Source organism: Cervus elaphus, chromosome 12 (assembly GCF_910594005.1).
Source record: "Cervus elaphus chromosome 12, mCerEla1.1, whole genome shotgun sequence".
Lineage (NCBI taxonomy): Eukaryota > Metazoa > Chordata > Mammalia > Artiodactyla > Cervidae > Cervus > Cervus elaphus.
The window spans coordinates 18,128,178-18,149,078 of NC_057826.1; the positions used below are offsets into that span (position 1 = coordinate 18,128,178).

The following is a 20,901-nucleotide window of genomic DNA, read 5'->3' on the forward strand; positions in this document are numbered from 1 at the left end:
GCAGTCAGCGCAAAAACTCCAAGTCCCATAATGCTCGAGGGCCTGTCTCTAGCGCCTCTTCGCAGGAGCAGAGTCTTCCGTATCGGGAGTTGTAGTCATTCAGAGGCTTCACTTCCGGGAAGTTGGGGAAGGGTGCCACTCCGAGGAACTACAATTCCCAGGAGGCTGTGCGCACACCTCTCCGCCCTCGCCGCTGTCAGGCTCCACCTCTCCCGCTCCTCCCTCAGTGGGCTGCAGCGCTCATGCCTTCCTGTTAGTCCGAGCAGGGAGAAGTTCACTCCGATCAGCTGATCCTAACTGACAACAGGAGAGGAGGAAGCCCGGGAGACAGCGAAGGAGGAGGGGGGGCGGAGATGGAGATGAGGATGGATCCACCGGTGCCCTGAAGAACAGCCCCCGCCTCCACCGGCGCCCCGTGGTTCCCGGACGCCGCCTCGCCGCGCCAGAACTGCTTAGTGGTGGGGTTCCCGGGCCGCCGCGGTCGGGGAGGGAAGGGCACGGCCCTGCGCCGGGCGAGAGAGAGCCCTGGAGCTCCCTCTGCCCCCGGGAGGAAGGGGGGGGCGGGTGCGGCTGGGGTGGGGGTGGGGTGGTATAAACAATAGATTCGACTCTGGTCTCTGCCAGCGTGGGGGAGATTTGGGGGGACCTTCTTTGTTCTTAGATCCTGCTCCAGCCCCTTGGGTTGAGGTGGTGTTGCCTGGGAGGAAGGAAGGGTGAGAAATCCCCGGCTGGGGAGAGGCGTCGAGGTGGGAGGCCGAGTGGGCAGGCTGTTTGCTTGGGTCCTGGTGGGCGGAGAGGTTCCTTTTGAAGGTTGGTTTTACATTTTTAATCAATTGTGACAATTTTGATTTTTGCTAACGTTGCGGGAGCTGCTTGGGCACGCCTGTGTTTAGGGTGTAAATAAGGTCTCCTAGTCATTCCTTTCGCCTTCTCTGTTTATCTAAAAATTAGATGGATAGATTGATTTCTGTATGGGAGGAGTGAATACCTGAGAGGAGGGCTTTACATTTCATTGGAGCATTAGAATGTGTGTCCAGACGAAGGGGAGTTAGAAATATGATTGTAGAAGGGACAAAAGCCCCTTTCTTGCCCCACTTATTTTTCTTTCTTTCTTTTTTTTTAAAGTTATTTTAAAGTTGGGTTTTGAGTGACAAAGAGAAAAATTATTTAACTCACTGCACGTCTGGCTTTGCAGTGGGCCATAGTGAAGGAATTCTGTCTCCTGTTGCTCCCTATTTTTGCAATTAGAGAAAAGGACGAAAGGAAGTACAATAATTGTTTTTAAGCACCATAGAATGGTGACTGTTTCCAGGTTTAGAGTCCTTAATAGGCATCTGTCTAGAGTTGAAACAGCCCAGTTACAAGGGTCTTTGGACCTGCCCAGGACTTTGATGGAGCTAGAGTTTATTATTATTGCTCCTGTAGCTTTTTACAGGCATCTTTCTTCACCTCTCCCAATTGTGGAGTGCAGGGACGGGTGCAGAAGGCTGTCCCTTCAAGGACTGTTTGCTTAGTGCTTTTGATTCTGAATGTAATAACTCAGGGAACAGAGAATTTCAGTCTGGGAAATAAAGCGAGAGTCTCTTAAGTGCTTTGATCCTAGAGGTAGTTGTTGTTTTCAAAAGGAACAGCCTTAATCATGATTTTGAGGAGAAATTTCTAGGATCAGAATGAGTCAGTGTTTAACTTTCAAGAATGAAATTTCTCTTGGGAGTTTTGGCCTCATATTTAATCACAATCTTTTTGTTCTTTTTGTAAAGGTGCACTTCTTTTAGATGAGTGAAATACTTTTCCTGCCTCTATTCTAGGTATCCCCAGAAATATTGACTTGAGGTTGGATAATATTGAAAAGCTCCTGACCACGCTTTCATTACCAAAACCTTGCGGCTGAGGCCCCACCCATGAGCCCACCTCAGTAAATCCATCAGATCTCTCTCAGATAGCCATAAAAGACCCTTTCAAGTTGATTTTGACCACATATTTGCCTGCACTTTATGGAGGATGAAACTATCAAACCAAATCAACGTTGCTGCTGATTCAAGAGTCTTAGAGGCAGAAAATTAAACATTGGAACATTTGTGAGTGTGTGAAGAATTCTAATAGGACATTAATTGTTTTTTTAAAAACAAAACAAAACACTTTTTTTAGGGTATTCAGAACCCTGTGGAAGTTGTGTGCAGTCTTCAGACTGGACACCTCTGTCTTCACTTCCCCTGGGGAAAGCCCAGTTACCGTTACACGGTAGGTGGTTTCCTTCCAGTCTGAATATGAGTGCCCAGACTTCCCCAGCAGAGAAGGGCCTGAACCCGGGGCTGCTGTGCCAGGAGAGTTACACCTGCAGCGGGTCTGATGAAGCTGTCTTCGAGTGTGATGAGTGTTGCAGCCTGCAGTGTCTCCGTTGTGAGGAGGAACTCCATCGGCAGGAGCGCCTGAGAAACCATGAGCGGATCAGACTCAAAGCTGGCCATGTCCCTTACTGTGACCCCTGCAAGGGCCCCAATGGGCACTCTCCAGGTGTGAAGCAGAGGGCAGTGGTGAGGTGCCAGACCTGTAAAATCAACTTGTGCCTGGAGTGCCAGAAGAGGACTCATTCTGGGGGTAACAAAAGGAGGCACCCCGTTACTGTGTACCATGTCACTAAGGTCCAGGAGTTGCTGGAAGAAGAAGGGATGGATGAGGAGACCAAGAGGAAGAAGATGACTGAGAAGGTTGTGAGTTTCCTCTTGGTAGATGAAAATGAAGAAATTCAGGTAAGCGCTCAGTGATAGTAGGATTCATGTGGTAGTGGAGGAGATGTGTTGTTGGCAGGTGACTCTCAGGGAATGTCCAGGAGGAGCTCACATTTTAATCGCTAAGAGGCAAGACTTCCGAAAGCTTAAGTTGCACGGAGTCAGGTTCAGTCACTTACCAGCTGCATGACCTTGGGCTGAATTATCAATACTTTACCTCTCTGAGTCTTAATGTTCTCATCTGTAAACTGGGGACAGTGCCTACTTCATCGGGTTGTTGTGAGGAAGAAATGACAGTGTTTGTAAAGCCTGTTAGATAATGAATACTCAGTATATGATAGCTGTCTTTATTATTATTAGGGTTATTATCAGAAGGAACTGATTTAGAACCACTTTCTGAATGAGAGCACTTTGGTAAGTTGTGAAGCCATGTGAATGAGGAGAAACTGTACAGGGAAAGAAACACTGACTTTTTCGGTGGGTCCCAGGGGAGTGGAAGGCTGCAAGTCATAACCCTGCTAGCTCCATTGGGAGACAGGTCTTTGAAAAGTGGGCATTTCTTAGGGGTAGTATCCTCTCCAGATGGGCTCTTATTCTCGTATATTGGCTTCTGAGCAGTAGAGGCCAGTAAGGGCATCTGTGGTTACAGGACTGGAGAATATTTGATTTAATTCTGAGCTAGGGAGAGGGTGGTGAGTGATAGGAGCAAGTTGGGGAGATGAAAGCGTATGACAGTTGGGCCGATTGGGAAAGGGGGTAGATAAATGTTTATACTTTCCATTGAAGCTAGTATCATTATCATGTCTATACTTTCGAATGAAGACTGCTTGAATTCACATCCTGGCTTCACTCACTGACTCTATAACCATGGATAAGTTATTTAAACTCCATGCCTCAATTTCACTTCCACATCGTAGTAGCAATTGAGAGGATTCAAAGAAATTAGGAATGGAAATGGAAAGGCTCTTATCAACGGGCCTGGCATTTGGAGTCAGCATCAGTTTGTTGTATTTGTCTGTATCAGGGAGTGTTTGTGGTACATTCAGTACTTTTAGCTGTGATGACTCCTCAAGCCTCCAGATTGGAGGAGTACGTTTGTAAGTTACCACTTGGAAACTCTCTAATTACCCTTGAATATTTTTCATCTGTCTTTTTGCTCCTTAGATAAGATTATGGAGATGAACTGCATCATGATTTCTATGTACATGTATTGTCAGCTAAATACTTTGCTAACACAGGCTTTTCTTTCTTGGTTGAAAGGAACTAATAGAGCTATGGAAGAGTGACCCAGATCCCCTTCTGCCTCCCTTGTTAGCAATAATGTCTCCTTTATGGATTATTGTCTAATTGGGTGACAGTGTGGACTAAATATTTATAAATGGAACACTTGGATTTGGATGATTCTTGTTGGTTTTGCCACCGGTTCTCTTTAATGTGGAATACTTTGCAGTGTTGTCAGCTTCACAAAATGAGAGGAAGATTTGGGATGACCAGTAATCCTCATGGATATTGTGTCAACACCAAAAAGAGTGTTTTTTGAGGGGAGGAGCCTGTATTTTCTTTTCGTAGCATTGATGCATATTTCTTAATAGAGAATTAAGAAAATAGAAGAATGTATACCAAAGAAGACAAATCCAACTGTTTGTGCATCTTTTTTTCTTGTAATGTGTTATATATATATATATATTATAATTGGGTTGTTCTGTAAAGATTTCTCCTTCATAAACATTGACTACTTCCCAGGAAATAACATTTTATTAATTGCAAGCAGCTTTGGTTGGGACTAATGGATTAGATGAGAATTTTAGGTGGTGATTTGTTCTCATAGAGTCATAGTGGAAAAGTACATGGAGAAAGTGTCTGGTTCCCTTTTCTAATGTGAACGTCAAACGATTAGAGAGGTGATTGTCTGATATAAATCTAGATGATGAACTCAGCTAGATTGTGAACTCCTGGAGAGCAAGACCCTGTGTTGTGCCCTGGGTCATACAATGGTGGACGCGACAGCCCATAAATACTTGATTGGTGATGTCACATCTCAGCCTCAGTTTTTTAGAAATGCATATCACATACATACTTAGTAAAAAGGCTAAAACCATATGAAAGAACATACAATGACAAGAGTTCCCCTCCTACTCCATGCTCTTGGTCTCTTTTGTTAGAACATTCACCATTAACAGTTAACTATGTGCCCTTCTAGAATTTTTGTCACGTATGCTTATGAATATATGTATGCATCCTTTAAATTTTTCAACAAAAAGGGAATCTAATATACTTGCTGTTCTGTCCTTGGCTGTTTTTCATCAAAGCGTACGTCTTGTAGAACTTTCCTTATCTGCATATTGGGGTTTACCGCATTATTTAAAGGCTGCCTAGTACTCGGTTGAATGATAATTTTAGCTTAATACAGGATATTTGAGTTGTTGCAACTAAGGATGTATTGAATATCCTATAAATCTATTTAGAAATGGAATCTTTGTCAAATGATATGTGCATTTTGAATTTAGATCGATACTACCAAATTTCTGAACCTTATTTTCTTTGTTCCTGCAGTGCTTCTCTGAATCTCCCCTGGGTTCTGGTCTTGGCTCATCATAGTTAAAATTTAAAGAGCTCTTACTTTGGTACTTGGCACTGTGCATAGCATTTGAGCTCGTCGAATCCTGTGATAAATAGCTCTGTATTAGTTTCTTACTGTTGCTGTAACAAATTATCACAGATTTAGTGACTTAAACAACACAAGTTTATTTTATTATAGGTCAGAGATCAGAAGTCCTAAAATGGATTGATAGGGCTGTGTTCCTTCTGGAGACTATGGAAGAATTTGTTTCCTTATTTTTCTAGCTTCAGGAAGCCTCTTGTATACTTTGGCTTGTGGCCCCACCATCCAGCTTCAAAGCTAGTAGTGTTAACATCTTCTAATCCTTTTTTCCATCTTTTTTCTTCTGCTGTCACTTGCTTCTCTGCCTGTGGCCCTTCTGCCTCCCTCTTGCAAGGATCCTTGTGGTTACGTTGGATCCACTTGGATAATGCAGCATAATCTCCCCACCTCAAGGTTCTTAATTCAGTCATATCTGCAAAGCCTTTTTGCCCTCTGAAGTGACAGACATATTTACAGGTTCTAGGCACTAGGATGAGGGCATCTTTGGAGGTGGGGTGGGGGCAATTTCACCCTACCACAGCCTATGAAGTAAGTTGTATGTCTTAGTCAGTTGGGCAGCTATAATAGAATAGCATAGATGGGGAGGTTTAGTCACAGAAGTTTATTTCTCATGGTTCTAGAGGCTAGGAAGTTCAAAATCATGGCACTGACAGATTCAGTGTCTGATGAGTGTTTGGTTCATGACAGCTGTCTCCTCACTGTGTCCTCACGTTGCAGGAAGAAGCTCTCTGGAGTGTCTTTTATAAGTGCACTAATCCTGTTCATAAGATTTCTACCCTCATGACTGAATCACCTCTCAAAGGCCTTACTTCCTAGTGCTGTCACGTTGGGAGTTGGATTTCAACATATGCATTTTAGGGAATAACAGCATTTCATCTAGAAGCAGTGTATTTTCTCGATGAGGACACTGAGACACAGAGAGATGAAATGACTTCCCAAGATCAAGTTACAGTAAGTTGCAGAGGATTTACGCTCCAAGATCCTTGTGCCATGATACTTCTGTTCTCTCTCACCAAGTCGTTTAAACTTTCTAATCAAACTTCATTCTGGTCAGTAGCATCAGCTCACCAATTCCTCATGGCTACGGTGAGGATCAAATGAAACACAGCTCTATGTAAATGCAAGATTGTTAGCATTGAAGAACTCCTTCCTCATATCAGTGAAGATTTCATGATTTAGGCCCCAATTTTGTTTTTCTCTGCATGTTTCTAGGCATTTGTGGGCTTTGGTCATTTTCGGTTTAGTGCATAAGGATTATTTTAGCAGCTTGTAGGCTGTTACGTTATGTGAGGTTCCCTCAAATTCTCTGGCCTAGAATCTCCTAAGATTTGTTGTTTGTGATCTGAGTATTATTTAGTTTCTTTTGGAAAACCTGGAAGGACAAAAAGCTTCCTTTTGGAGGTGACAATTTTATCATTAACCCGTTGCCATTTGAGTGTATACTGGAATGGCAAATTTGGGGAGAGATTGACTTTTAGTCTCAGAAGCAGGAACTCATTGGTGGCTCTTAAATGGACACATTTGGCCTACTAGCCAAAGACATTTCATTCATTTCATCACATTTATGGAGTATATATGCTGGTGCCAGTCATTTCCTAGGCTCCAGAGATAAGGCTTGGTCCATGCCGTCAGAGAGCTTACCATTAAGGGAGGAAAGCAAAGTTCACACATGTAAAACACATAAAAAAGGTGGTTTAGATGTATAATCAAGGAAGAGTGACCGAGAAGCCACTTTTGCCAGATGGTCAGGGGAGGTTTTATTGTAGAGGTGACTCTAAAGCAAAGACCTGATGGCTAATACTACCTGGGGAAATAGACCTCCAGACAGAGGAGAATAAGAACAGAAAGCAGGTGGGCTGGCACCTTTGAGTAGAGAAAGAATGCCTATGTTGCTGGAGTGAGCCGACAGAGAATGATGAGGATGGAGGTGCAGAGGAAAGCAGTTGCCGGATCCTGCAGGGCCTTGTAGGCCGTGAAAATAAGTGTGGATTTTAAGTGTCATGGGATGCACCAGATTGCTTTATGCTAGAAGGTCACTTGCGCTGATAGAAGTTTTTTAGAGATGCTCTTGCCTTTGGTGTGAAGACTACATTGTAGTGTCTAGGAGAGGGCAAGAGGAAAGTAGGGAACCCACTTAGGAGGCTGTAGTAGATGCAGGGGGAGAAGGAGCCTGGATTTGGTGCGATCATTGTCGTGGTGAGGTGGAAAGACATTGATGAATTTGGGACAAAGTTTGGATGTGAAACAGGAATGCTGGTATGTTGAGTGGGCGAGTGAAGGAGTGAGAGAACTCAGTAGTGACTCCTAGGCATTTGGTTTGTGCAAATAACACACTTAAACCTACTTAAAACCCCAGGTTTAAATTGTTAAAACCCCAGACTTATATTGATAAAACTTTTAAGAACTCAGTTCACATAGTAAAGAAAAAGTTAAAGTAATCTCATTTGTTATTATCTAGCAAGGTAGTTCTCAACCAAGGGTGATTTTGCACCCCCTCCCTCCCGGGGGTGGGGGTTGGGGGGGGCATTTGGTGATGTTTGGAGACTCCTCTAATTGTCACTGCTGGGGGATCAGGGATTATGTGCTCCTGGCTAGTGGGTAGAAGCCAGAGTCCTGCTGAGTATCTTAAAATGCACAGAGTAACCCCCACCTAGAGAATAACCTGGTACAAAATGTCAAGCGTGCTAAAATTGAAACTGATCTAAGAGATGAAGATTTGTTCTGATAGGAGACCTGGATTCCAGTGAAGTGGAAAACATTTAACCAATACACCACTTTTTCTTCCCTCTTCTGGTTTTTTCTGTTCCTCAGAAGTAATTTAGCTGAAATCAATATTATCTTTTGGCATATTTTGTAACCTCTCTAGTGAAATGGTTAGACCTTCTGTGTTGTATTCATTGATTTTTCTAGACATTACTGGAACTGTACTTGGAAAACCAGAGACTCATGGGTCCATTATTTAGAAACTCACAATAAGTAAATGATCCACACTGACAAGAGATCTATAGTCTCTTGAAGTTAGAGACAACGCCCTTAGCAAATAACTCAAAGGTTAGAAGAATAAAGTCCTAACAATTAGAGTTCTTAATGGAGGTAGGGGGTAGTATTTTCCTCTTTGTTGAGTCTTGTGAGGGATTCAGACATCTTGTCTTGCTGAAATATTTCTAGTCACAGAAATGGTGAAAAAATTCATATACTGTATATGTATATAATAAAATTATACATTTGTATATACACAGATACACATCTAATATATGTATATACAAATACTTAAGCCCCAAGTTTTTCTTTCTTTTTGTAACCACTCCATTCTCCACTGTCTCTTTGCTACAGACTTGCTATAACTGCCCTCTTTGCAGAACAGAGCAGCACACTAAGAGTCTGTTGCCCCTGTTTCATCCTCATGCTAACTGATCCCCAACGGTAGGAGAGCTGGGTGCTCTTCATGCCAAAAAGCTCTGGAAGTTAAATCCCTTCCCGCTGAACATGTGGGGTGATAGGGAAGCCCAGTGACCCAGGAGTGGTCCATGAGACACTTAAGAAAGTGTCTCCTGGGGTAGGCCTTCCTAGACTCAGAAATCCACAGCCTTGAGCCCTGTCTGAAAGGGAAGGCCAGGGCGAGTCTTCCTGTCCTTGGGTGAAGTCAGTGGTGGACCTCATCTCACTGAGACCGTTCCTTTAAGAAGACCCATCACGTTGTTTGGCTGCTTCACTTGTTTACAGTCCCAGAATAGTGTGGCTCAGAACACTGGGAGTTGGCTTTTTTTTTTTTTTTAATTGGCTAAAAGAGACATTATTCTAGTGGGATTCAGGAATGGAAAATAGCTGAGGATGTTTTTGTACTGTATGGGAATCCTTGACCCCAAACAGGCTGTGCCGATCTGTCCCATTTCTATTCTGCTTCTGTCTTAGACGCATCTGTGGGTGACCCCCTTGGCCTTGTCCTCTGCTTCCTGGTCTAGGGTACCTTCCAGGGGCTTGCTCTTCCCAGGACCTCTGTTTCAGAGAAGCTGGCAGAAACCCCTCAGGACTTAATCGGTCGGTAGGTCAGGAACCTGGGGATCTTAATCTTCTAACTTGTGGAATGTCCTCATTTTTCTCTTCGAATGGTCAAACTATTATAATGTAAGGACTCATTTTGGTGCTGTGGCTGGTTAGCCCTTTGGCAAATTCTGATCAAAATATGAATATATTTACTCTTGGTCTTTAGGTGCCATGTTAAAAAATGTAACAAAAAAACCTTCCCATAGATCTGCTTAGGAGCTGTCTGTCAAAATAATAAGCAGTAATTGGCACAACAGCAGAGACTCCATCCCCGTCCACCACCTTTTACTCATAGAAACCCAAGTAAAAGCCCCTTTTGTTTAGTAATAGTAGTCGGGGGAGGGCATTGTATGATATTATTGGGAAACCAGGGTTGAGGATGACTCAGACAAACAGGAAGATGAAAGAACCCCTATTATATGCTTCTGATTTCTGCTCAGCATCTTGTGAGCTCACTCAGCCTTGGGCTCATTCAGTTGTAACAGACTCCTGGCATTTAACCTGCAAGGCTATTTTGTTTAGTCCAGGACTGTTTAAAATTTGACCCATGCAAGCCATCAAAACCACTCTGAGTCAGCTTGTCAGGGAACCTATCTTTAACTATTTCAAGTTACCTCCAGTTTGTATGATTCTAATTTTTTTCTGGTCTGTCAGTTCCTTGAAGTGATTGATTTTTTTTTTCTGGAATTCGGTAAACATTTGGCTTTTTCGAGCCAGGGTTAGTATATTAGGCAGATTTCTTATTGAGTTGGCGGTGTCTGTTTTTCCTGTGGCTGCATCTCCTGGCTGTACTACTCTTGAATTGATCCTGCAGATTGTGTCATGTGGAAGCCTTCTGATGGCTGGCTGGATTCTTCTGGGGAGTCCTGTCTACTTTGGGAACAGCTCCCAAGAGATCATTTCTGGCTGAGGTTAGACCTGCTAAAATGTATTGAACACATTTGATCTGTGAGGGGCAACCAGCAGAAACCTAGTGGGTGAGACAACAAAGAAGGGAAAGAGATAGAAAGTTTTTAGGCGAGAAGGATTGGAAAGACCTATGGGAAGGGACACAGGAACTTTTGGAGGCAGGAAAGGGTGGGTGTTTCCTTGGAGGATGTTTTGTTCACTTTGCCCCTCTTTCCAATGGCTTTTGGCCAGTAATTAAGAGGTTCCCTTTGACCTGTTTGTGAGGTCAACTTGGTGGTAGCTGGAATCCTTGGTGGTGGCAGAGAGGTATACCCACCATACGTAAGCACTTGGCCTCTGGCTTGAATTCATGGAGGATAATTCAGTTTTCTTATGGCTTCTGGATTTTTTTTTTTTTCCCTCCTTCCTAATTTTCTTCTGCTTGTGACTGGGTTATTGCTGTCTTTCCCAGGAACTTGACTCTTAGAGTACTTGAACAGACAGAGCCTGGTTCTGGCATGTAGTGACAGATACCCCAGGTTCAAGTTAAGAAGAGAATATAATCCTAAGCAATTCAGCAGTCATAGAGTATTCTAGAAATTCCTCTACTTCTCAGCCCATTCTCCTGCCTGGTGAATATGTCATCCAGTTAATACATAGCTGAACTGTTTTCCATAATCTCACATAACCTTTCTTTTAAAGGGTTTAATTCAGTTTATGTGTATCATTCAACAGCAGTCATAATCATTTATTGAGCGTCAATTTTCTGCCTTATTAGTTTGAGTAATCTCTGTGAAAAATGCTTTAAGGTGAAAATTAAGAGGCGAAGCATGCCTGGGGAGGGATGGCGAGGCCTTCTTTCCTGGGACGGCCCTGCTGTCTTCTGTGCTTGTCTCTGAGTAGAGACTGTTTGAGGATCCTGATTCTTTGTGCACACCCTTTCTGGTCCTGGTGACCGGGCGTTTAGTCTGTGGCCGGTAGGTCACTGGGTGCACTATTGTTTCTCCCCCGTCCTTAGTCAGCTCTGTTGTTTGGAACTGGATCACCTCACAGGCAGCCAGAAAGACAGCCTGCTTTGCCTTTCTTCTCTTTCCTTCCCCCCCTCCTCCTCCTTTCCTTCTTTTGTTTCCTTCCTTCCTTCCCTAATTCTCTCTCCCTCTCTCCTCTTCCCTCCCTCCCTCTAGACCCTCCCTTCCCTCTCTCCCTCCCTCATTTCTTCCTTTCTTCTCCCCCTACTTCATGAATTATGAAGTTAAATCTACCACTGCCAGGGGAAAAACATTTCTTTCCATCGCTACACGTAAATGATTTTAGGCTTCGTGAAAGTCGCTCAGTCGTGTCTGACTCTTTGTGACCCCGTGGATTGTATAATCCATGGAATTCTCCAGGCCAGAATACTGGGATGGGTAGCCATTCCCTTCTCCAGGGGATCTTCCCAACCCAGGTCTCCTGCATTGTAGGTGGATTCTTTACCTGCTGAGCTACAAGGGAAGCCCAAGAATACTGGAGTGGGTAGCCATTCCCTTCTCCAGGGGATCTTCCCAACCCAGGGATCAAATCCAGGTCTCCCGCGCTGCAGGTGAATTCTTTACGAGCTGAACCACCTAGGAAGCCCAAGAATACTGGAGGGGGTAGCCTATCCCTTCTCCAGCAGATCGTCTCCCGACCCAGGAATCCAACTGGGGTTTCCTGCATTGCAGGCAGATTCTTTACCAGCTGAGCTACCAGGAATCCCTTTAGGCTTATGTACCATATTCTTTTGTTTTTTTTTTTGGCCACACCATCATGCACTTGGGGGATATTCCCGAACAAAGGATCTGACTGAACCTGGGCCCTCAGCAGTGAGAGAGCAGAGCCCTAACCATTGGACCACCGGGGAACTCCTGCTCATGTACTGTTTTGGATTGTTCGTACGTTTCTTCCCCTTTCACTACTGTGAAGATTGAGTTTACTGCATTTTTTTTAAAAAGGATTGATCTAAAGAGATTTTGGCTTTATAGTGCTGCCTTCCTTGACCACCAGATTTAAAAGAGCAACTCCTGGCCGTTCCTGTAGTCCTACTCCGCTTTCCTGGTTTTTCTTCACTCTGCTTATCATTGTTTGACATAACATGTACTTAAAACCAACCCTTGTGGTATAACTTACACATAATATAATATGACATCAAAAACCATTTTTTTGTTTTTTGGCTGCGTCCCATGGCCTGTGGGATCTTGGTTCCCAGACCAGGGATCCAATCTGAGGCCCCTGCATTGGAATCTCGAAGTCTTAACCACTAGATCGCCAGGGACGTCTCTGTAATGTACACATTTTAAGTGTACAGATTTGTGAGTTTCAAGAAATGTGTGTACACCTGTGTAACCACCTCCGCAACACTTGAGATGTAAGTACCGCACGCTAACCGATTGTACCCCTGGAGCTCCCATAACGCTCAAGGTATAGAGCGTTTCCATCCCCTCAGGTTTCCTTCTGACTTCCGTCCCCAGCAATCACTCATCTGCCCTCTGCAGCTACAGATTTGACTTTCCTAGAGTTTCGTGTAAATAGAATCACTCGGTACTGTTCTGTATTTGGCTTCTTGCACTCACCGTCATGTTTGTGAAGGTATCTGGTTGTTGCATGTCTCAGTTCATTTCTTTGTATTGCAGAGAAGTTCCCTTGTATAGACATACTGCAGTTTCTTCATTCACTCCTCCATGGACATTTTGTTTGCCGTATATATTGTTTGTTTATTGTCTTTCTTCTTCCCATTAGCCTGTAAGCTTTCTGAGGGCACTTGTTTTTTTATAGGGGTGTTAATTCATGTAACATAAAATTAACCATTTTTTTTTTTTTAAATTAACCATTTTTAAGTGAACGATTCATTGGTATTTGGTACATTCAGTGTGGTGCGGCCACCACCTTTGTCTAGTTCTAAAACATTTTCATCATCCCAGAAGAAAACCCTGTACCTGTTAAGCGGTCCATCCCAGAGGGCAGTGATTTTTTGGTCTTTTTTATGCGACAATTGTCATTTTCCAGTTATAAAAATAACATAGACTGGTCATGTTAAAATACTGAAGATACAGAACTACAAAAGTATCCACTTTTATCTTAATTTTACAATGAAAACCACTAGTACCTTCAGTTCTTTTGAATGTTGCATTTGCTCTTTGAGGAAGGTTATTCTGAGGTCAGTGAGTGATAGAGGCAGATTGGACCCCTCTGCTTTTTTTTTTTAAATATATATTTTTACTTATTTGGCTGTGCTGGGTCTTAGTTGCAACATGAGAACTCATGTTGAGACAGGTAGGATCTTAGTTCCCCAACCAGGGATCAAACCCAGGCCCTGTGCATTGGGAGTGCAGAGTCTTAGCCGTTGGACCACCAGGGAAGTACCCCTCCACTTTAAACAAAGATATTTTCTTGGCCACACCGCACAGCTTGTGGAATCTTAGATCTTCAACCAGGGATTGAACCCATGCCCCTTGCAGTCTTAACCACCGGACCGCCAAGGAAGTGCCCAGATTGGACCCTTAGGGGTAATACTGTGCCATTCCCTCACCTAAAGAGAATATAGCATCTAGACATTCTGTGCTGTGTTTATTCACTTACTTAACAAATAAGTACAGATTTTCTGTTGTGTATCAGGCCCTGTGTTAGGGCACCAGTGGTGAATAGCACGACCTAGACCCTTGCCAGCCTGGAGTATGCTCTACTGGGAAGCTGGAACCAGGAATAATGGGAAAATGTTAACAGAGGTGGTGGGTGGGAACTGGAGGCTATGAGTAAGAGAAGGGTAGAGAAAATTTGTCCCTGGCGCGATCTAGGTGGAGGTGGATCTGAATTGAGCTCTCGCTTTTTAAAAAATTAAAACGTTTCCTTTGTGGTTTATCACAGGATATTGAGCATAGTTCCCTGTGCTCAGCTCTGCCGGCTTCTGTCTAGCCTGGAGTTGTTACTACTAATCCCAGAGCCTTTTACCAGAGCGTCCGTCTGTTTCTATAGCTGGCCAGATATAAGTATGCCATGCCATGCCACTGAAAAGGGGGCATCTTTCATTTGGAAGCTCTTTGGAAGAGTTCCTTGAGGATGATGTGGGTCTTGAGGATGACGTGATATTTGCAATCCCCAGAAGCTAGCATTGCTTTGGAAAGGTTTTCACTCAGGTATAAATGGACAGCTGAACTTGGTTAGTTGGGTGAAGTCAAAGAAACTGACCAGGGAGCTAAAACTGACCCGTCTAAAAGAATTTGTTTTGTGGATCATCTCTACATAGAAACATTTCTCCTTCCTGCTAGAGGAGCTGCAGGCAGCACTGTGAGGTCATATGTCAGAGGCACCACTGGTAGTTAGAAGACATGGGAGGAGAATTCCTGACCTCTCAAGTAATGGAACTCTTTTGAGGACACTGGAGTGGAAGAAAATGATCTTTGCCCTTAGCAAATGCACTCAATGTGTTTGTGAAGCCAATCTTGTGACTTTAGTGGTCTTAAGAAAACATTTGATTGAGAAACAATTGTTTTTTACATGAAACTTGATTGGCACATGCATGGATAAACACAACAATGTACAGTCCTTTGAGGAGAGGATGAAAGGTAATTTTCTGAACTAGCTGGGTTTGGGGAAGCAGGTTTACTAGAACTTTATGGCAGTAGGGATTTGCTGTTGGAATGGAACCTCCTTTGGTTTTGGACTTTAACAGTGGACTGACTCCTTATCTGTTTGACATTGTTTAAGTAAAATTTTGTCTGAAAATTAGGCCATGAACTTAAATCTTTGCCTGGAGTTTTTTTCAACATGATGAAAATGGCTCTGGATTTTTCAGAGAAGAGTGTCCTCACTTTCTACTTCTTCCCTTCCTACAGAAGATGGAAAATGTTACCTAAATTTTATACTTATATTGGTCTTACACCATTAGATTAGTGCCAGATACTAGATGAAGCTTGATACATATTTGTTGATTAGTCAACAGAGAAAAAACACAGCCTAAAAGCTGAGAATTAGGTTTTACCTGGTGACTTTACTGCAGAGTATAGCCTAGGGTAGCCTCCCAGATGGCTTTGAGGAACTGTTTCAAGGGTTTGAAGGAGGAACCAGGATACAAGGGAGTTTTTGCTGGGGAAAAAAAAAGAAAAATTTTCTAGTCCAACATCAAAAGATCACTGCTAATCACAAAGAACAGAAATCTCAAGTGAATGATTTCAGTGCTTTTCTGTGGGAAGATGCAAGAGTATGGGCTCATTGAAATTATTCCACTATCTAGAGTCAGTATTCTGTTTCTTTCCATCCTGAATCCGCTCAGGGTGAATCACGGCAGAAGGGGTGGGGTGGCTACAGTGACCTATGGCTTGATGGAGGCAACATTAGTTGTTTACCAGAATGGCAGACAGCATTCTTTGTTTACTGAAATGGCAAGCAGCATGTTTTTTGTCTACAGATTAAATGAAGTAATCAAGTTCTCGTTTCCTTCTGAGATAGTGGTCCCAGTTCTGCCAAGATTGAGAATCTGGTTTGGTTTCTTTGAGTTCTGTCTCTTTGTTGGAGTTCAGGCAAAAATGGAATGAAAGCAGAAAAAACCAGAGTTGTTGTTCAGTTCCTAAGTTGTGTCTGACTCTGTGACCTCATAGACTGCAGCATTCCAAGCTTCCCTGTCCTTTACTGTCTTCCAGAGTTTGCTCAAATTGCTGTCCTGAGTTGTTGATGCTATCTAACTATCTCATTGGCTGCCTGCCTCTTCTTTTGCTTTCAGTTTTTTCCAGCATCAGGGTATCTTTCAGTGAGTTGACTCTTTGCATCAGGTGGCCAAAGTTTTGGAGCTTCAGCATCAGTCCTTCCAGTGAATACTCAGGGTTGATTTCCTTTAGGATTGACTGGTTTGATCTCCTTGCAGTCCAGGGGACTCTCAAGAGTCTTCTCCAGCACAGACCCTTACATAAATGTAATTAGTGGAAACTTAACTTTGGGGATAATTTATCAATTTTGAGTAATTTTAGAATCTCAGTGGAGAGGTATAAAATCATCTTTGTTGTCCAAGGGTGGGATTTACCATGAGTGCTGAGAGGGGCAGAGAAGTCATGCTTCCCTTAGCCCTTTCATTACTTTGGGAAAGGACCTGATTTTGTCCTCAGCTATGAAAACTTAGAGGACTATGTGTTTGTAGTTGGTGCAAATCAGATCCTCTGCACCCAGAGTGACCAGAACTGAGAGGACCTCGGTCCTGAGTTTCTTTCCTTTGGAGTGTGTTCTGGTGTCTTTACTGCCTTTGCTCTGTTGAACTTTCCTCCTTCCAAGGCTTTTTACTTCGATTTCTGTCCCACCTCTTGCTTTTCCCTCCCTCGGCTGCCTCAGAGCAAAGCCCACATGGTCATTCTTCCTGGAATAATTCTCTGAGGGCTGAGAAGGAATCTCTCCAGGGAGACTGTCATCATTACCCTTGCCTGCTTGGGTCAGAGGTTGCCTTTTTCATTGTTGTAAACTGCTCTGAACTCTGAGCTGAGACAGTGTAGATCATTGAGTACTATAACATTTCATTCTGGAAACTCTCCTTGGAACTTTACACAAAGTGAAAAGCTTTGTGGGTGAGACAGTGATAGAGCGAGGGGTGTGTTGTTTGGTTTCTTCAAGATGGGTATGGTGATAGTCAAAGGCGCTCAGTTGTATCCGACTCTTTGTGACCCCATACATGTCATACAGTCCATGGCATTCTCCAAGCCAGAATACTGGAGTGGGCAGCCTTTCCCTTCTCCAGGGGATCTTCCCAACCCAGGGATCGAACCCAGGTTTCCTGCATTGCAGGCGGATTCTTTACCAGCTGAGCCACAAGGGAAGCCTAAGCTATAACGTCAGTATCAATAATACTATGTTGTTTTGCTTAGGGGGAGTGGAAAGGAGTTATCAGGAGCAAGCAGTGAGATCTTTTCATTTTCAGATAGAATTAGTTTCGATTTCACCCCATCACTGCCTCAGTCCCTGGATGAGCAACCTCTGAGCCACAAGCAGGCGCAAGCCCGGGTGCTGCTACTGTGCCCCTGGGTGTTTTCCCAGCGGGCTCGTCTTAACTAAATAATGGCTGGTATTCATCAGGCGCTTGCTGTGTGCCAGGCGTTGGACTGTGCCCTTTGCGTGCCTTATCGCCTTTAGTCCTCTCAGTAGCCCTATGGGTTGTAGAATCTCTTACCATCTCATTTCCCTGAGGTTTCAGGAGTTAAGTAGCTTTTCCCGGGCCACACTGGGAGTGTTGCTGACTTGCCTGAGGCCCATGTGAGCAGGAGGAGGACAGAAGGCAGAGGTTGGAGAGGAGTGCCTTTGGGGTGTTGCTCCCGTTTTTGCTTTTGGGTCAGGGCCGAGGAGCATTCCCAGCATGTCAGGTTGGGTGGGGTGACCAGTTGGCAGGGCTCAGAGTCAGGTAGCTTATTTCAGCCCAGGAATGGAGCAGAGTGGGAGCAGGCAGACGGAGAAGAGGCGGAGCGAGTAGAGCGCAGCCTTGTTCCCCCGGCCCCCGGCCTTCCTTCATCGAGGGGAATCTTCTTATCTTTCCTTGACCTTCTCTTCTGCCGACTGAGGGCTTCCCAGGTGGCTCAGACAGTAAAGAATCTGCCTGCAGTGGGGGAGACCTGAGTTCGATCCCTAGGTCAGGAGGATCCCCTGGAGAAGGGAATGGCAGCCTGCTTCAGGATTCTTGCTTGGAGAATCCCATGGACAGAGAAGTCTGGCGAGCTACAGTCCATGGGGTCGCAAAGAGTTGGGCTCAGACAGTAACACTTTCAGTTCATTTTGTTCTGACTGAAAAACCGGTCTTGCTACTTACTACCTAGGCTGTTGTCTCCTTCCTGGCTCGGGAAAACTGCCCACAGGTTAAGTATGAGTTGAGTAGTATAACAGGGAGCAAAAGAATGCGAAAGGCAGAAGAAGGAAAAACGAAGCGTGGTTTCCGTTTGCCAGGTATTTTCTCATTTATCTGTTGATTTGATTAGCAACCAGTACCCAGTCAGGGGAGGCAAAGATGGTTATATCCTCATTTTACATGTGGAAAAATGCAGTCAGTGCATACTGAATGATTATCCAGGGCTCCTTGGTAGAAAAACCAGCCTGAGGTTTGAACTCCACCTCCTAGAATTCTTTGCGCTGGACTCATCTGCACATGCGCACATGAACTTGTGTGTTTAACATACCCCAGCACCCCTGGTGCCAAAATAGTATCCCCAAATGCTGACTCCAGTGAGCTACTTATATATGTTATGCTCATCATTTGGTGGGTACTTAATTGGTATAAATCTTGAGACATTTAGCTCTGTACCTAACAGCTCCTACAGGCCCCTTTTCAGGTGCCCACTCTTGAGTGTCCTGGATACCCATTGTGGTTTTTTTTTTTTGGACAATGGATTCATGATTGAGTTCATTTCCAGGGGAGAAAACCCCTGGGCCTCATCTTCTTCCTCCAGACTGTTTGATGACTCTTGCAGCTGGCCACTCTGACCTTATCTGACTCCTTGCTGGTAGAGGTTTATGGAGCTTTTGTTTTGTTTCTCTTGTGGCCAGCTTAGCAGCTTGGAATGATACTGGCTGAGTGACATGGGTCCAAAGTGGGCTGTTCTGTGTAACTTCTTGTTCTCTCAGTTGCCTGGGAGATCAGTGAGCCCAGCTATCAAATGCTGCTGCTGTGTTCAGCCCTTTGGACTATCGAGGGTGGAGAAATGTAGATCAAAGTACCTAGCAAGGTGTACAGCATTCATTCATCTGGTAACTCGATATTGAACAACTCTCCTGTGCCAGGCTGTGTCCCAAGTACTGGGGATGTAAAGGCAGACTCGATTCTGCCCTCATGGATCTAGTGAAGGGCACTGTTAGTGCAGTGGGCATTCAGTAAATAAAATACTGTCATTAAGGCTCTTCCTGTAATAATCATAGTGATGTTATTAATAGAATAGGGCTTTACCATCTTGATGAGATTATGGGAAATGAAGACATCATATTATCACACCCAGTGGTCTGCATTCCTGTAACTTTTAATCAAACCAGCAGACTCTTGAGAGTCAGGAATGTGTTTTTTTGTTTGTTTGCCTCCTGGCTGGAGAACGAGTTGTAAAGATTCATCACTCCTTTAGCTGGAGTAGAACTCCTTTAGCTGGAGTGTTTGAATTAGGAGATTTGACCCTGGGGATTTGTATTCTGAGAGTTATAGACCCTGAGCATCTTTCTGGAACTCCAGTCTGGGATCTATCTCACTGACACCAGCTCCCTTCCTTCCTGGCTTGACTTTTTTTTTTTTTTTTAATTTCGTTGCGGCACATAAGCTTTCTCTGTTTGTGGTGTGGGCTTCTCTTGTTGTGGAGCATGGGCTCTAGAGCTTGCAGGCTCAGTAGTTGCGGCGCTTGGGCTCAGTTGCCCAGTGGCCTGTGGGATCTTAGTTCCTTGTTTAGGAACCTGCATCACCTGCATTGGAAGGTGGATTCTTAACCACGGGACCACCAGGGAAGTCTCATGGCCTGACTTTTTATAAGGACTGCAGTGTTTTTAAACTGTAAACAGTGGAATTATGGATAGAAGGAGTTTGACTAGTAAGTTGTTCTTTTTTTTTTTTTAAAACAGTCTTTCTTAGATGTAAGTGACATACCATGTATTTATCATCCTTTTAAAATATACAATTCAGGGCTTTCAGTATATTCATAAAGTTTTACAGCCCTTAGTACTGTCTTAAGTCCTTAGCATTTTCATCAACCCAGATAGGAACCCTGTACCCACAACAGTCACTCCCTATTTCCTGCTTCCCTTCACCCCTGGCAGCCACTAATATATATTCTGTCTCTATGAGCTGACCTATTGTGGACATTTCATATAAAAGGAATTATATAATATGTAACATTTTGTGTCTGGCTTCTTTCACTTAATATAATGTTTTCAAGGTTCATCCATGTTGTAGCATACATCAGTACTTTTTATAGTTGAATAATATTCAGACATTATATGTTCATTCATCAACTGATGGACATGTGGGTTGTTTCCATCTTTTGTTATTATGAATAATGCTGCTGTGAACATTCATGTTCAAGTTCTGTGTGGATGTATCTTTTTAACTCTCTTGGTTTATACCTAGGAGTAGAGCTACTGAGACATATGGTAACTCTGTGTTTCACTTTCTGAGAAACTGCCATGCTGTTTTCTAGGGTGGCCATGCATTTTACATTCTCATCAGCAGTGTATGAGCATTGAAATTTCTCTGTATTCTCATCAAAACTTGCCATTATCTTTTTGATCATAGTCATCCTAGTGGGAGTGAAGGGATATCTTGTTGTGGTTGGTTTGCATTTCCCTGATGGCTATGGTGTTGAGCATCTTTTCACGTGCTTATTGATAATTGTATGTCTTCTTTGGAGAAATATCTGTTCAGATTTTTTGCTTAATATTTAATTAGGCTATTTTATCTTACTGAGTTGTAAGAATTATTTACATATTCTGGACCATTAGTCCCTTATCAGATATGTGATTTGCAAATATTTACCCCCATTCTTTGGATTGTCTTTTCATCTAATGGTATCCTTTGCAGAATAAAAGTTTTTAATTTTGATGAAGTCCATTTTATCCATTTTTTTCTTTTGT

At 43.5% G+C, this 20,901-nt stretch overlaps 1 protein-coding gene across 1 annotated transcript in view; it reads left to right on the forward strand.

Moving 5' to 3' along the window:
* Positions 1-214: 214 nt before the first annotated feature.
* ZFYVE1 (zinc finger FYVE-type containing 1) overlaps positions 215-20,901 on the forward strand; it is a 44,163-nt gene continuing 23,476 nt past the window's right edge. Inside the window, exons 1-2 of the mRNA XM_043918802.1 lie at positions 215-458; positions 1,809-2,750. Of these exons, the coding sequence (XP_043774737.1) occupies positions 2,268-2,750 (483 nt within the window). The 5' untranslated portion in view covers positions 215-458; positions 1,809-2,267. The remainder of the gene's footprint in view (positions 459-1,808; positions 2,751-20,901) is intronic.